At 37.9% G+C, this 18,091-nt stretch overlaps 1 protein-coding gene across 18 annotated transcripts in view; it reads left to right on the forward strand.

The window, feature by feature from the left end:
• Positions 1-18,091, forward strand: part of ERC2 (ELKS/RAB6-interacting/CAST family member 2) — a 969,867-nt gene that overhangs the window by 309,779 nt on the left and 641,997 nt on the right. For all 18 annotated transcript variants that reach the window (XR_008523745.2, XR_008523744.2, XM_054552033.2 and 15 more), the window contains one exon: positions 13,453-13,608. Coding sequence is in view for 16 of the 18 variants with exons in the window: in XM_054552033.2 (XP_054408008.1) it covers positions 13,453-13,608 (156 nt within the window). In the remaining 2 variants the exon portion in view is untranslated. The remainder of the gene's footprint in view (positions 1-13,452; positions 13,609-18,091) is intronic.

The following is an 18,091-nucleotide window of genomic DNA, read 5'->3' on the forward strand; positions in this document are numbered from 1 at the left end:
ACTGCTCAGCTTCTTGTGAGGGCCTCAGGAAGCTTACAGTCATGGCAGAAGGCAAAGCAGGAGCAGGTACATCACATGACAAGCTGGAGCAAGAACTGGGAGGAGGGTCCAGACTCTTTTTCAACAACCGGATCTCATGTGAGCTAACTGAGCAAGAATTCACTTAGCAGCAAGGGGATGGTGTTAAACCATTCATGAAGGATCCATTCCCATGATCCATTTACCGCCCACCAGGCCCCACCTCCAACATCGGGAATTGTATTTCAACATAAGATTTGGAGCAAACATCCAAACCGTATAAGCAATCCTAAGCAAAAAGAACAAGCCTGGAGGCATCATATTACCCGATGTCAAACTATACAATAAGGCTACAATAACCAAAACAGCATAGTATTGGTATAAAAACAGACACATAGACCAGTGGAATAGAATAGAGAACCCAGAAATAAATACACACATCTATTGCCATCTGATCTTTGAAAAATTGACAAAGATAAGTAATGGGGAAACAACTTCCTATTTAATAAATGGTGCTGGGATAACTGGCTAGCCATATGGAGAAGAATGAAACTAGACACTTACATTTCACCATATATAAAGCTTAACTCAAGATGGATTAAATATTTAAATGTAAGACCTCAAACTATAAGAATCCCAGAAGAAAATCTAGGAAACACCATGCTGGACATTGGCCTTGTGAAAGGATTTATGACTAAGTCCTCAGAATCAATTGCAACAAAACCAAAAATTGACAAGTGGGACCTAATTAAACTACAGTTCTTCGCATAGCTGAAGAAACTATTAACAGAGGAAACAAACAATCTACCGAATGGGAGAAAATATTTGCAAACTGCACATCCAGCGAAGATCTAATATCCAGAATCTATCAGGAACTTAAACATTGAACAAGCAGAAAAACAAATAACTCCATGAAAAATTAGGCAAAAGACATGAACAGACACTTCTCAAAAGAAGACATGCAAGTGTCCAACAAACATAATCATCATAGAAAAGCAAATAAAAACCACAGTGAGAAGCCATCTTACACCAATCAGGATGGCTATTATCAAAAAGTCAAAGCACAACAGATGCTAGTGAGGTTGTGGAGAAATGGAAACACTTATACACTGTTGGTGGTAATACAAATTAGGTCAGCATCTGTGGAAAGCAGTTTGGAGATTTCTCAAAGAATTTAAAAGATAACTACTATTTGACCTAGCAATCCCATTACCCAAAGGAATGTAAATTGTTTTACCAAAAAGACACATACACTTAAATGTTCATCACAACAGTATTCACCATAGCAAAGACATGCAATCAACCTAGGTGCCCATTAATGGTGCACTAGATGAAGAAAGCTTAGTATGTATACGCCATGGGATACTATATACTGCCATAAAAAAGAATGAAACCATGTCCTTTGCAGCAACATGGATGCAGCCTGAGGCCATTATCCTAAGTGAATTAACACATTAACAGAAAACCAAATACTGTATGTTCTCACTTATAAGTGGGAGTTAAACATCAAGTACTCATGGACATAAAGATAGCAACAATAGAAACTGGGGACTACTAGGGAGGAAGAAGGCAAGGGGACAAAGGTTGAAAAACTAACTATTGAGTACTATGCTTAATACCTGGGTTATGGGATCATTTGTACCCCAAACTCAGCATCATGCAGTATACCCAAGTAACAAACCTGTACATATACTCCCTAAATCTAAAATAAAAGTTGAAAAAAAGCCCAAAATAACTAACTATGAAATGTATTTTTAAGGTTTATAGTAGTTTAGAGGTTTGGTATTCTTAATGTGTAAAAAGCTTATATTTATCAATGTAGAATAACAACTTGGGAGAAAATGTACTAAAATGTTGACATTTGTTCTGGGAAAGAGATTATAAAAGATTTTTTTCATCTTCTTTCCTCCCATATTAGTCCATTCTCACATTTCTATAATGAAATACCAAAGACTGGCTAATTTATAAAGAAAAAAGTTTTAATTGGCTCACAGTTTTGCAGGCTGTAGAGGAAGCATGATGCTGGCATTTGCTTGGTTTCTGGGGAGGCCTCAGGAAACTTACAATTATGTGGAAGTTGAAGAGGGAGGAGTCACAGTCAGATGGCCAGAGTAGAAGCACAAAACAGGTGGGTTCGGGGGGGGGGTGCCACACACTTTTAAATGACCCAATCTCATGAGAATTCACTCACTATTGTGAGGACAGCATCAAGCATATGGTGCTAAACCATTCATGAGAAACTGCCTCCATGATCCAGTCACCTCCTTCCAGGCCCCACCTCCAACATTGGGGATTACAATTGAACATGAGATTTGGGTGGGGACATGGATCCAAACCATATCACTCCCCTAAATTTTCATGTTTTCAATAATGTGCATTTTTCTAAACATAGAAATGATCAGGAATTATTATTTTGAAAAAAACAAGTTTGTTAAAAGAAAAGCCATAATCAGAAACCTTGAAAGTGCACTATTTTTTAAATTCTTTTTTTTTTGTTTTTCTGAACTGAGAAGGTTCCAAAGGGGAGAAGGTTAGGTTATTTATGGAAATTGAGAATTTTGCTTTCTGCTTACTGCTTCTCTATGCTTCAGCTTTCCCATCTGGGAAATGGGTCCATGATACTAGCCTGTATGGGTTGTGGTGGGGATTAAAATGAATTAAGGCATGGGAAAATCCTGGCACATAATAGAGGATCAAGGAATCCTTTGCCTCTCCATCTCTTCCCTTTGAGTTTGGAAATTGAGTTTTATCTGTAAAAAAGAGGTTGTGCATTTGAGCAGGGACCACCAGAGAGAAGGAACTAAATAAGCCTATTTTAGGCAGAGAGAGTCTTAGCTCTGAATACACACATAGTTTGCATATTGAAAAGACTTTAAAAGTGTCTTTGAAAGGAGAAAACAGTGGAGAAAAAATAGCAAGTCTCAGGAGGTCTATGGGATAATAAATGACCTAGGAACTTAGCTTTCTGGCTATTGGGCATTTGGCAAGTCACTTGTCCCCACTGGCTCTCACTCTTCTTATCTGACAAATGAAGGGATTGGACTAACTGTCCTACTTTAAAAATTCTGCCAAGTCTGAGGCTTGATGACTGGCAATTTGGACTCTCAGGGGGCCCTCCTGGGGAGTCTGAATTGACATGACATTCTTGCAAAGTTTAAATCTTAGCTTTGTTTGCTCCATCTTGGCCAGCCCTGCCCAGGCCAGCAGTCCCTGCCCTCTCCCTTGCTGGTGCTCAGGTTCCCAGCCTATTGTTTATTTAGGGATTGCAATTTCCTTACTGGCGTGTGCCCCTGCCAGCAGGGTTGAGAAGTCAACCACAGGCCTCATGTGAACTTCCCCTTTCAGGTTTCAGTAATGACAGCATACCAACCATCACATGCCTCATCCCTGAGGCATGGTCCAGTTTCCACATCCATCAGGCCACACTGGTGACTTGGGGTGGCCTGAATATAACTGCTGCCTGTTACTTTTTTTTTTCCATGAGACAAACTGGTTGAATGTAGAATGATCTGTGGTATGTTTCAGAGATTCTGAGAGGAGACACTAAACTCAACCAGGAAGTGGGTTAAAAGGAATGGGAAGAGCAAATTCAGCTTGCTAGAAGGCTAACAAGGAGAGAGAGCTTCCTCACTCAATCTTTTCCTAAAGAACACTGGAAGAGAAATGGAGGGGTCAGATGTCCATCGTTTTAGGCTCCCTAAAATGCGTTTGCTGTGTTGCAAAGTAGTATTTCCTGAATTGCTTGCATTCTCAGGATGGGCAGCTGGAATTCAAACCCTCCTTCCATTTAGATATACATGAAAGATGACATGCAACCCATCGTTGAGGGGATGGCCCTGCATGCATGGAGGGACTGCCCACTCATCTGGAAGCAGTTTCTGAAAATTTTTTCCTCCCTTTCCTCTCTCCCCAGCCTCTTTACTCTTTTCTTTTGACCTTACTCAGTGATCTTTAGAGGCTAAAATTACTGTGGAAGAAAGAACCAGAATAACATACATTCTCTGAAGCCAGTCCCTTCTAAGGTTGGCCTGTGGACAGCAAGGTCCCAATATGTGGCCTCCTCTCTTCTATTCAAGGCAGGCCTATCTATTGAGGGAACGATTCCAGTTTACCCAGGGGGAAACCTTGGGCAAGTTATTTACCATCTGTAAGTCTTCTGACCTGTTAAATGGGTAAAATAAATCCTTAATTCATAGGATTATGGGGAATATTAAATGAGAATTTCCTAGCACAGTGCTTGTGTAGGTAATCAATACATAGCAGCTATTGTATTCTTTTTTTTTACCCCCAAGCTGAGGAGCTTACAAATAAATACGGATTTTTGTGTCCCCCAATCCCCCAAAAGAGAATGTCCTTGGGTGAAACTAAGTCATCAGTAGTGTTTTGCTCACTCTCTAGATGATTTTGATGCAGTTAGTGTTCAGGTTGGCACTGGGGAATGTTTGCTTTAGTGTGTGTCACAGGCACATGGAAATGATTTTTAATCGGCCAGTGCTCCCTTCCATGCACTAGGGATGTAGAAAGCTCTTGACATTAACTGAAGCAGTTTTCTTTGCAGGACCAATACTCAGATGAGAGGCACAGGTACAGCTACATTGGTTGCTAAAATATTGCAATACTTCTACAGCTACCCCAAACCCTCAGAGTACCCTTCACCCAACTCCAGCCCTTACCTAGGGGTCCCCAAATTCAGTGACTAAAGAGTTAATCCTTGGCCCTGCAGGGACTTCCCAGACCTGGTTCCAGTGCTTCAGGAGGTGTCTGTCTTGTGGGGATCTGAGTCTGTCCCATACTGGCTGTTGAGTGACTCGGGAATCACTCCTGACTCCATGGGATTTAAAACACTGGGGTTCAGTTTCCAATTATGGTAACACAACTCCGATAAAACTGCCCTCATGTCACCAATGCCATCTTAACTTTTTTCTTAGTCTTTAGGCTCTTCAAACCTTTGACTCCTCTTCCTTTTTAAAACTATTCACTCATTTTCTAGGACTTTTCCATGATTTCCATGATGTTTGCCCCTCTTTCTTTTGGTGATTCTTCTACCCTTTTCTCTATCCTTGATTCTCAACCATGTCTGAGAATTCTTTCACCACTAAGTGATGGTTTTGTCGTCTCCACAGTTTTCAGATTCCATTTTGGCATCTGGTTTTATTACTAACTGCCCAAAGACTATCTTGTTGCCTTCTTATTTACCAGTTTATGACTCCCTTTCAGAGCCTAGTACAAATTCCTAGCTTGATTCTGAAGACTGATTATCATTCTGCAGCACCTTCCTTTCATTTCCAACTCCTCAGCAGCTAAACATGATCTATATTATTTGAACAATTCTGTCTTCTACTCTTCCTTGATACATACATGCTCTGTATTCATTCTCTTTTTCTTTAAACTTACATTTATTAAATATTATATCCTGGGCACCACGCTGAGTGCTCTTGATTTTGTATGTATTATTACTTCTAGCTGGAAAGAATTTCATCTTCTCTGTGATAATATTATTTTTATTCATCTCCAAACCCCACGTTAGGCTCCTGTGCTTTCTGGAGATTTCTTGACTCTGCTATGGCAATCTTACCCATTCCTGACTTCTCTATATATAGACTTATAGAATATTACATATTTTGGCATTACCTTTCACACTGTCACTTGTGCATTATATTTTTTCTGTTATAAGTAACAGAAAACTTACTCTCATATTTGGTGTTCTGGAGAGTGGATGGTTCAAATGTAGCTATATATAGCTGTTCAAATGATGTTATAAGGGCCCAATCATTCAGATAGGTTCTCAATACATGATATCAAAGAAGGCCACATCCAGTCATGGGGTTATTTTCTTTTTTTTTTTCATTTTCCTTACTCAGAAAAGAAGAGAGAGATCTTTTCTCCTCTGGATTAATGTTAGTTCCCTAAAAGAACTCTGATTGGCCTTCCTAGAGTTAAAAGTTTACCCCTGAATCAATCATTGTGTTCAGAAGACCCATGGTACCTGTCTCTGGGCAGGGCCACACAATTTAAAACTCTATTAAAACCATGGGGATGTTGGGAAGATGCAGTTCCCAAAAGGAAAGGCAGCTGGTCAGACCAAAAAAGTAATAGATATGTGTGACAGCTGGAAACAGGAGGGACGCTAACATTTATTGAGCACTACTGTGTTTTAGCTGTTGTTCTGGAAACCTCCAAGTAGCCACTCATTTAATTCTTGTAGCAATCTTAGGTTATAGGATTAGCAAGGTTAGGAACATGCTCAGAAAGTTTAACAGGATGAAATAAAAATGGAAGCTGTCTTCTAATTGTGTAAGTAACAACTGGGGAATTAGTAGGGACTTACTACATTGTTTTTGGCTTATGATAATAATGACAACTTTTCACCCTCTTGGGGTAGGCTCTGTGATAGACACTTTGTATTCATTGTACCTCACTTGTAATTTTCTTAACATACTCATGAGCATGGTCTTATTGTAAAAGCCTGAACTAGGATTTGCATCCAGGTTTGTGACTCCGTAAAGATCAGATGTTTTACCTTCAAGTGCGGTCTGTCTGGATTGCTTTAGATTTAGCTCTTTTTCTTAGAGCTGAGTCCATTAACAACAAGAACAAATTAATATATGGAGATCATAACTTCAAAGGTCACACAGTGTCCAGCAAGAACCACTAGAGACACATCTGCTTATGAGTCCTTAGTAATATGCACAGAGACAGGATGACAGGAAGGATGTGTTCCAAGGGCATGGGTTTCATGAAGAATGAGTCAGAAGCAGGCAAATAACACCAGGAAAAGAAACATCAAAGCACCCTAATTGCTTTTCATTTGATCTAGTCCAACCTTTTCTGTGCTTGTACATTTTGCCATAAAGAATTAGATACCATCTAATTCTCAAGTCATCTTCTAATCTAGGTCATCACCTTTTATAGTTTGATAAGGCCCAAGAAGACGAGTTTTTGATTTTTTTGGTATTCATTCTTTTTACTAATATGTCTTAGGCCTAAGTCAACTTCTTTCTGGAGTGTCTAACTTGGGCTCATATAACCACGGTCATCCCACACAGTAAATCCTTCCAAAGGCAGGGCCTTACTCAGATAGCCTAAGATCCAGGGCTGCTCAATTGTGTTTGCAGCTATGACTAGATGATTTTTTAAAGTTAGGCTGTTAAGAGCCTCTGTGGTATTCAGTAATAACAGTTTCAAATTTTATTCTAAATAATGTGTAATATAATTATGTAGGGACGTTTCCTGAACATTAGATCACATCTTTTAAAAACCAAATTGGCCCTAAGTTTGTTGATCAGTGTCCGTAGACCAATATGTGATCACAGTGAATTCAATGCTCTGTAAAAACTGCTTATGTCTTCTTTCTTGGCCTGATATTAAAATGAAACCAGTAATTCTCACGGTATTTAAAAGGAAAGCACATTGTGACACTCAGCAATAATATAATTGTTACTTTTTGTGACTAAATGATATTGCTTCTTTTTGATGTTCCACCCACTCACCATTTCAGTATTTACAGTTCCTGGAGAGGGATTGAAATCTGTTTCTTGCTGTTTAAGGGGAACATAATGTTTGACAAACACAAAAAGAGTAATAATGGCATCCTGACTAGCAAAGATACTCCAGAAAATTTACTCCCAGGGTTGCTGTACACTTAATGTTAAGTTGGATGGCTCTTGAAACTAGATTCATGTTTTTCTAAATGTATTTGGAAAATAGAGTTACCCTAGTGTCTTCTGCATTGGTCAGTCTTGTCCCTTGTGTCTTCTGGACATGTACAGTCATTTAGAACACCCGAATCACCTGAGGATCTTGTTAAAATATGGATTTGGATTCAATAGTTCTGAGTTGGGGCCTGAGATTTTGCATGTGGAAAAAGCTCCCAGGTGATGTCAGTGCCGCTGATCTGTGACCACACTTTGAGTAGCATGGATCCAGGCTGTCCTTCATGTTAGAGAGGGAAGGATGCCCATGGATCTTGTTGAGATCTACCTGGTATCTTACACACCTGGCAAAGTGACTGGTTCCCAATAGGTGCCTTCTGTATTTGTTGAATTAATGAATGAATGGGAGAACTCCTTGTCTAAGTTTACTATTAATCTATAGCATACATGTTCTAGAGAAATCTAGAGATAGATTTAAAAAAAGAAAGAGAGAAAAGGAAGAAATAAACTTATTTCAATCTTCCCATCCCACTTTCATCCTCATTTCTATAACTATAGTCGTCATGGGCTAGTGCTAGTAGTTAAGGCTGGCTTCAACATTAGCATGGTGGGCCTAGTGAGTAAATGGCTTCTGGGGTTCAATTCCAGTGTTTTATTTATTAGTTGCCTATCAAATACCTATTTTGCATTTTTTGAGATGGTAGATGTAAAATAGTCTTGGGTATGAATCTTTAATTAGAAGCTATGATCTGCAATTTATGCATCAAATTTTTATAAGTATTATTTTTTGAATGTGTAGAAAGAAATGATTGAAAAGAGATACCCAATTGAAATCTTTTTTCCTAACTGAAGGAAGCATTGTTTAGATGTTTATTTTTTCCCTGAAAATTTTTTTCTACATCTTTACAATCCATAACCAAAATATAAACACAAAACAATTTCATGGTTGCTCTATCTCAAGACTATTTGAAAAATATTGCCTGAGATGTGAGGTGCTAAGTTCTAGGAGTATGGGGGTCCACGTCTGTTCTTTCACTGATGTCGTCTTAAGTGCTGGGCTTAGAACAGGAGCTCAGTAAACCACTTTTGAGTGACAGAAGCTGACAGGCTGATCTAGATATTTAGTGCCACCCCCCCCCCTTCATTTTAAATTGGGGGTGATTGTGGCAAGTTTTCCCTTGAAGAATCCAAATTATTGTTTTGACTCTTCAATTTAGTAATATTACCCAGAGCTTAATGTGATCATTATAGGCCTAAATTTTTTTTCAGGAATTGACTTCTAGAGGCGGTAATACTGTGATAAATAAAATTAAATAGAATATTTTGCTTCAGGACTTTCAGGAGCCATTCATGTTAATGCTCATTGAAAATTCCTAACAAGCATTTCTCAAACATACTTGACCCTGCAACCCCCTTTCCATGGAGCATTTGGGTTCTGTGAACTTTGGGAAAACTACTCTATATTGTATTTCACTTTCCCCATCTCTAAGGAAGGCCCACAATTATCTGCTTCTAGAGCTTGTTTATTTGTGAAATATAATCAAGATATGTGTTTGAAAATCACTACATATATTGTTTTAAAATATCAGTCATAAATAACTCGTAAAAATGTTCAGATGAAGAAAGCTCTTTGGCAATTAGGGCGTAAAATGTTGCTTTACCTTCTGAAACTCCACTTTTCTGGAAGTTACAACATATGTCTTCATTTATGTATTTTTTTCTCTATTCCAGATTAGCGCGTCGAGTTTCTGAGCCATGTGCATTTAGTATCTCAACATCCATATGTCACATTCAGCCATATCAGGACTTGATATGGACTTCCATAGTCCTCCTTACACAGATTAGGTTTTAGTCATGTATCTTAGTGTTAGCGATTTTTAAAAAAGAAAATGATAAAATTCCTTCCCTCTAAATTCTTTGGACTGATGCAGTTGAGAAGCGGTAGACATGCCAGCCATTTTGCTTGCTTTTTATTTTCATGCTTATATTCCCTCAGTCCTTCTCTGGTTTGGCATTTTGAATATCTCCTTGGGCCCAACCCAAAACCATCTGATATATCTGTATTTTTTGTATCAGTTTTCCTTTGAATCCTAATGATATTCTCCTACCTACTTTTCTCTGTGCTCATGATGTGAGATATGAGCTCTGTTGCCCTTGAAATTGACTTTTTATATAAGAACAGAAATATAGGCTGGGCACAGTGGTTCACACTTTTAATCCCAGCACTTTGGGAGGCTGAGGTGGGTGGATCACTTGAGGTCAGGAGTTCGAAACTAGCCTGGCCAACATGGTGAAACCCCATCACTACTAAAAATACAAAAATTAGTTGTACATGATGGTGCAGGCTGGTAATCCCAGCTACTCGGGAGGCTGAGGCATGAAAATTGCTTGAACCTGGGAGGCGGAGGTTGCAGTGAGCTGAGATCACACCACTGCACTCTAGCTTGGGCAACAGAGCCAGAGAAGAAAAAAGTTTCTGAGAAGAAAGAAGAGTGTTGCTTAATTTGAGAAAACTAATAAAAGTAAAAACATTTTCAAAATGTTTCACCATTTGGTGAAATTTTAACTTAAGATGTCAAAAAGGTTTGCTGTGTTAAGAAACTTTCTATCTCAACCCAGTTCTGATCTTTCTTTAGCAGTATGTAATTCTTGAGTCCAGTGAAAAGTTCCATCTAAGCCATTTAGAAGTTGTCAGTTGTAGTCCTTGCTCACTAAAGCCTCAGGAGTTTACTGAGAGGAAAACTGAGGCTTGTGAGGAAGCAGAGTCGTCTCCTCTTGCCTCCATGATTGGGCATTGGAATTCCACCAAGTGTTACGAAAAAATTAAGGTCTAAGATGTGAAGACATCAAAGTGTATTGTGCCACACAGACATACTCACCTACACATATATTTATATAGGTATATATATATGTATACATACATATACATTTTATGGTCACTTAGATTTGAGTTGAAAATCCTAGGAAATTTTATATAGGAAGAGCTGGGATATTAGCCCTTACCTTCACACTTACTTTACAGTTCAGTTCTTATAAAGATTGCACTTATCTATTTGTAAATGCTTAAATATTGCACTTGGGTATTTGTAAATCTCATCAACAGCCAATTTGTATCTCAATAGAGAGAAAAAATCTATATCATATTGATTAGAGTTTTAATTGAAATAACTTTTTGTATGTTTTAAGGTGAAAATATAATCTTAAGGCTTTCATAGGAATGAATACAAATGTTAATAGTGGGTATATATGAGTGGCGGAATTATGAATAATCATAATTATCTATATAGGTTTTCAATTTTTGTTTAATGAGTCTTTCTTGATTTTATAGCCTGAAACGTGTTGATTCAAAATGACTCTTATTTATTTGGAAAATCTCTTATGAAGTTCTAGAAGTTCTTTTTCCATAGCACTTCCATTATTGCCTTTTTTTTTTTTTGAGACATTATTGCCTTTCTTTTTTTTTTTTTTGAGACGGAGTTTCACTTTTGTTGCCCAGGCTGGAGTGCAGTGGCGCGATCTCGGCTCACCTCCAACTCTGCCCCCTGGGTTCGAGCAATTCTTCTGATTCAGCATCCTGAGTGGTTGAGATTACAGCCATGCGCAACCACCTCCGGCTAATTTTGTATTTTTAGTAGAGACGGGGTTTCTCCATGTTGGTTGGTCAGGCTGGTCTCGAACTCCCTACCTCAGGTGATCCACTCACCTCGGCCTCCCAAAGTACTGGGATTACAGGTGTGAGCCACCATGCCCGGCCGCCTTTCTTTTTATCTGTGGAGTTCTCATAGCTCTATAGACTGGGTGACTTCAATAATGGAGATTTGTTTTTCTTACAGTTCTGGAGGCTAGAAGGCCGAGATTAGGGTGCCAGCATGATAAGGTTCTGGTGAGGGCTCTCTTCCTGGCTTATAGATAGCTGCCTTCTCCCCGTGTCCTTTCTTGGTAGAGAGAGGGAGAGTGAGCAGCTTCCTGGTGTCTCTTCTTATAAGGGCTCTAATCCCATTCTGAGGGCTCTACTCTCCTAGCCTCATCTAATCCTAATTACCCACCAAAGGCCCCATCTCCAAATACCGTCATGTTGAGGGTTAGAACTTCAACATATATATTTCTGGGGAACTCAACATTCAGTCCATAACACTTTTCAAAATTTAAACTGGTAGTATACAGTATTTCCAGAAATGGCATCTAAATAGAAAAATACTGGAAGAATATACATGAAAACATTAATGGTAGTTATTTCTAGACAGTAGGATTAGAGGTTTTCTCCATTTTCTATGAATTCAAAGTATATTGCTTTTACAACTGAAAAAATACAATAGGTTTTATTTTTAAAGGAAAATGAAATACTACAGAATGTTCCATTTCCTAATAATCTTGGAATTTTCAAAATCTTTTTATTTCATCTTCTTGAAGTTTTTCTGAGAATTAATAAAAGTGTCTACGGAACTTAGAGCACTCAGTTCTTGGTACATAATAGAGTTGCATAAATTTACTGCTCCTCCTTTTCCTCCTTTTAACATGATGACAATGTTAATGATAATAACAATGATAATTACTATATTGCCATAGGAGATATACCATTGGGCATAGATTATAGGAAAATAAAGTAGACAATAGCCACAAAATCAGGACAGACACGTTTGTTGCAAGGTTTTTAAAAATGAGTTACTTATAAATAGAATAGCCTATTCATTGTCTTTACTTTTGGAATTCTTAGTCTTTTTGATTCTGAGAAAATGAATTGGTTAAAAAAGTTGGTAGATTATTCTGTATTAGCATTCAGTTACAAATTTAATATGAGCTCCTTAACTCTGTGCAATAAAATGGCAGGCAGATGTGACACTGAGAAAACTTGAAGTCAGTTTTCAATGTGTCAAACTTTCATTTCAAAGACCGATTGAAGCCTAATACTTACTGTTGTGGAAAATTTTTTTGTCATTTTTTTTTTGTTTTCGTTCCCCTATAAGAGCTCTCTCTTCTCTATTTTCTAATGCATTGTTTCTAATGCTCTATCTTGTGTATAGAGTCTGTCATTGGTAACTTTTTCCCAATTAATTCCACATCTGAGTGTAATATTTCTAGTTGTTGGCTCCATAAATCAATAGGTTGAAATGCCCTGCAAGGTAGTCATGTTTTTTGTCACGTAGGGACCTGACTGCTCGCCAAATAAATTATGACATTGTGATGTATTATTTCCAATCACTATAAATTTTCAATATTTAGTGTATCAGTCATACCAAGTCAAGATTCAGTTATTTAGTTTCACTTACATCTGTATTTTAGCTGGGAATCCTTTTTCCCATTAGTAGATTTGAATTTCTTTCTCTCTCAGAGTCAAATTCCAAACATGCCTCATAAAACCAGCCATAAAATATACACATAAACTAACTGTTTTTGTGTTTATAAGTGGATTCAAAAATATACACAGGTAAACTATATCCCAGATTAAAATCTGTCCACTTAAATGGTGTTCTGTTTTGTTTTTTAACACTTAGATTACTTTTATCACTGTTGCTTTGGTAATTGGATTCCCAGATATTAGACAAACATATCTAGATAATTCTCTGTATTGTATTGACACATGGTCTTGATTGGGAGCTTAAACTATCATCTCACAAATGATCCTCAGCTGTGAAAAAAATAAATTGTCCTAAATTCGGGGCTATCTATACCATGGTTAATATGTAACAGCACTACCAAAATTACTTTCTTAAATTCTGTTTTGATGGTCTTAAAAATAATTTTTATTCTTTATTTTTATTTTTCTTTTCTTCTTTACCAACAGGACACAAAAATCGCTTCATTGGAACGAAACATAAGGGATCTTGAGGATGAGATCCAGATGTTAAAAGCCAATGGTGTGCTGAACACTGAGGACCGCGAAGAAGAGATCAAACAAATTGAGGTTTACAAAAGTCACTCCAAGTTTATGAAGACCAAGGTACGGTCCAGGGTTATAAACTTTTATGTTCTTAATGTGACTAGAAAGTTACAGTTTACATACGTGCTTTTTCCAAATACCCCATATAATATGCTTTATGTGATATTATTTAATATATGGACAACAAAGGAGAATGCGGAAGATTTTTAGTTCAGACATATAGATTCCAAAAAGCAACCAGGGAAAACCTTTGGTGGAATTTCTCCTTACTGAGAGGTTCAGGCTTCAATTAGGAGTTCCTTTGGTATTCCTCTTCCTTGGGAATTAACATATTTATAGTCCACTCTCTTCCAAATTTCCACCATCACGTAAGTTTGCTATTTTTTTGAAGTTGCTATCATTGTCAAATTTCTTGCCTCTCCTAGAATGTGATTGTCTCAAAATATTTGTGATTACAAGCCAATTTAACTCATTTAAATGTTATTAGGTTGGGAGGCTGAAGCAGGCAGATCAGCTGAGGTCAGGAGTTCGAGACCAGCCTGGCTAATGTGGTGAAACCCTGTCTCTACAAAAAAACACAAAAATTAGCCAGGCATGGTGACATGCACCTGTAATCCCAGCTACTCAGGAGGCTGAGTCAGGAGAATCACTTGAACCTGGGAGGTAGAGGTTGCAGTGAGCCAAGATGGTACCACTGCACTCCAGCCTGGGCGACACAGCAAGACTACATCTCAAAAAAAAAAAGGTATTAAGCTATTTTGGTTTTAGCATAGTGTTTAAGACATAAATAGTTTTGAGTCCCAATGCTGCCCTTTAGTTAAATTATTCAACTTCCCTAAGCCTCAGTTTCTTTATCCATGAAATAGGGATAAGAAAAATACCTACATCATTGGGTTGGTCTGATGATTCCAGGAGATTATTCATTTAAAGCCCTTAGTCCCTTGTCTGATTAAGTATCCATCGAATGGCAGGCATTGTTGTTGACAGTAGTATTGATGTTATTACTGTTATCTATTGCCATGGAATCTTTATAAAATATTTTACAGTAACCTGCTCTATTAGTTTATATTGTTATTGTCAGTTTTAAAGATTTTGGATTGTATTTTTTCAAAAATAAATTTGGGGCTTTAAATGGACCAAGCACCTGAATATTTATTATTTTTACATATGCATAATTATTAAATTTATGAATAGCTCAAATAGGTCTTTTGAGACTGTGAGATGCTTTTATCTGTTCCTCTGTTTAAATCATTTTGCTTCTGAAAATAATAACTACACCAATTAAAAAATTTTTTTTTCTTTTTTCTTTTTCTACCACTTGCTCTTAAATATGCCTGTTCTCTTGTTCTAGGTTTTAATCTTGTTTGTTGCTTTATGAAATGCAGCAGAGTTAGAGTAATGCAGACCTCTGTGAGAAAGCAGTGGGAGAGGAGAGAAAAATGTTTAAATGATTTTCATCAGTTGTGAAATATGTGCATACTCCTTGCTGAGTTTGCAAATTATAGGGAGGAAATTATATTTATCTAGCGTTTACTTCATCACAACGTGTGTGTGTGTGTGTGTGTGTGTGTATGCATGCATGTATACACAAGGAAAAAACACAAAACTATTCATACTTCTGTCAACTTTCCATCTCTAACTAGATGTTGAGATTGTGCTGAAAACGTGGATCAAGGAGTGGAGATATGAGGGGACTGTCCAGTGGATTTGAATGTAACCAGGGACAGCCTCAAAATTTAGGATAAGTTTCCCTGCTCAGTCCTTCCTCTGGTTTCTTTCTTGCAGTCCCTCCCTCTCAGAGAGTTAAGCCGAGGTTCGGCAAGCACAGTACTAGGGTGACCTGAAGACAGTGCCCAAATCGTTCTGGGAATGAAGACCAGAGGCACAGATATGAGTGAACTCAAGAAGTTTGGGGGAAATTATTGTTTTGGCTTAAACTTTTCCCCTGACTCTGTTATTCCACAATGGGAGATTGTTCAAGCCACTTCTACAGCTGAAAATGTCATGAAATTTGCAAACTCTGCCCCTCATCATGGACTCTGTCCAGGTGAATAAAACATTTATATGATCTTCAGCAAGTCATGACCTTTATTAGCCCACGTTTGTCTGAGAGACCATCAATTCTTGAGTTAGATTTAACTTTTAATGGCTAGTTACTTTTAATGGTTCCAGAAGTGGTCAGGTCAGAAGAATGTTTGAGAAAAGTAGTGGAGTGAGGCGGAAAGAGTGCAGGCTGAAGATGAAAGCAGACTCCAGCAAGTCTCCAGCCTGCCTTTGCCAGCTGCATAGGGAGTGGCTTGAGGAGTGACCAAAGTCACTTGACCACCCTTTCTTATATAAAATAGGGGCGACAGCACCAACCTTACAGGATGGTTCAGATGGACTAAATAAGATTAAAATGAAATAGTGTGGTTAAAGTACCTGGCCCAAAAATCTAGCTTATAATGATGAACATTATTATTGAAGAAGTATAACCAAATAATAATCATAACAATAAGTGTTATATTTAACTTGACTAATGGGAAAAGTGGATTTCTAGGAAATACAAATAAAATGAATTCTTATGTCATGTGGATACCTCTTTTACTGTTAAAAATTAGCTAAAAAGTACTAGTAAGGGTCAGTTTTTAATATTTTCTCCATTGAAAGAATATTCTTATTGGATTGAACTATAACATTTATTGCTATTGTTTCCTATCATTAATTACTTACTTTTCTTAATTCCCTTAATTGGTTTTTTTTGTTTCCTTGTTTTGAGACAGGATCTCACTCTGTCACCCAGGCTGGGGTGCAGTGGTGCGATCTTGGCTCACTGCAGCCTCCACCTCCCAGGTTCAACCAATTATCTCACCCCAGCGTCCTGAGTAGCTGGGATTACAGGTGCGCACCACCATGCCAGCTATTTTTTGTATTTTTTTGGTAGAGATGGGGTTTCACCATGTTGGTCAGGCTGGTCTCAAACTCCTGATCTCAAGTGATCTGCCTGTCTCAGCCTCCCAAAGTGCTGGGATTACAGATGTGAGCCACCACACCCAGCCCAATTCTACTTTGAGTGATGAGTGTGATTACTCATTTAAGCCTGGGAATACTGCTTGCATTACTTATTAAAATGAATAAATCATGTAGATTGGAGGGAAAGAAAGTATTTTAAATAGGCACATGGAAGGGTGTGCACTTCCATTTTGATCCAGAGCAGGTGGTTGGAATCGGTAGGGTCTCTTGAAAGTTCTTTGATTAAATTAAGTATCAGTGAATGCCTGAATTGCTTTTACAAACATGACATCTTAGAAAAACCATGATATAACATTTTTGGAAAGGTAGAAGGTGGGTTGCAAAACTCAGCTGGTGCAAAGGCAGGAATAGAAAACATAGTTAGCTGGGGTAGAAATCCTGGCATCTTGCAAGTCCTTTGGCACATGGACATTGTCTCTGAGAACTGAGCCTCTGGGAGATCTCAGATGTGTAACTTTAGTCTGTTGGAAACTCCAATTCCTACCCCAACACTGAAGGGTTAGAGGAATCAAACTGTGAGAGCTGAATCTCGGAGGCCACAGAAAGCATGAAATACTTTCAAGAGCTCCATTTAGCCTCAGAGAATGGAACATACCAAATACATAATTGTTTTTCTGGTAGGGAAAGAATAATGGCATTTCCTTTCTGTACGAAGCTTTGTTCCTAGTCTAACACATTTTTCATCTACTCATTCCAGTATTTCTATATTAGCTGCTCCCTCTGTTTCCAGTGTTTGCCAAAGATGCCGATCTGCTGTCTTAGATCTCCTCCTTTATTCTGAATTTGTAACACATTTTCTTATAAACCTCTGATAGATTACAAACCTCCTAACCCAAACTGCATGATAGTAAGCATATCACTTTCTAGACATAAAGGCCATATCTGTAGTGAAAAAGAAGCTGTTTTCGTTGGCAGAGTGTTTTTTTCAGGGTGTAGTTTGTGTCACAGACGTAAGTGGGGGAAGAATTTTCAGACGGGATGAAGTGTGCCTGATGTCCACATGGACTTCATATAAAGCATGTGATGTAATTCCGATTGGCTTTTCTTCTGGCCGTCACAGAGACAGACCTTCCCTGGCCTCAGTTCTCATGTATGTTCGATTGCATCACTTTCCATTTTTATGGAATTTATGGCTGTAAAAGAAGCAAAAGGCATATTTTTATGGGAGAATATGATTTTTTTTTACCCTGTAACTATGTTCCCCTTAGAAAAGCTTTTCTCTGTTGCTGTCTACATAAATATTTATTTAAAATTTACCTTATGGCAGCAATATCTGAAAGCTATTTAGAGCCACTGCCTATTTAATATTTATAGGCTGAAATAGTTTTATCATTATCAATCTATTTTTATTGACTAAAGGAGGTGTATGTAGACGCTGCCATGCCCTTCCTCCTGACTAAACCCTATTGTCTATATCCAGTTGATTTCCTTTTCATTTCCCTCTCAATACCCCAAACCCCACACTAGCTTTCTACTGTGGTATTTGTGGAAGTTAGCACAAATTGGTTTTTTCACTATAGACATCATCTTT

This window comes from Pongo abelii, chromosome 2, assembly GCF_028885655.2.
Source record: "Pongo abelii isolate AG06213 chromosome 2, NHGRI_mPonAbe1-v2.0_pri, whole genome shotgun sequence".
Lineage (NCBI taxonomy): Eukaryota > Metazoa > Chordata > Mammalia > Primates > Hominidae > Pongo > Pongo abelii.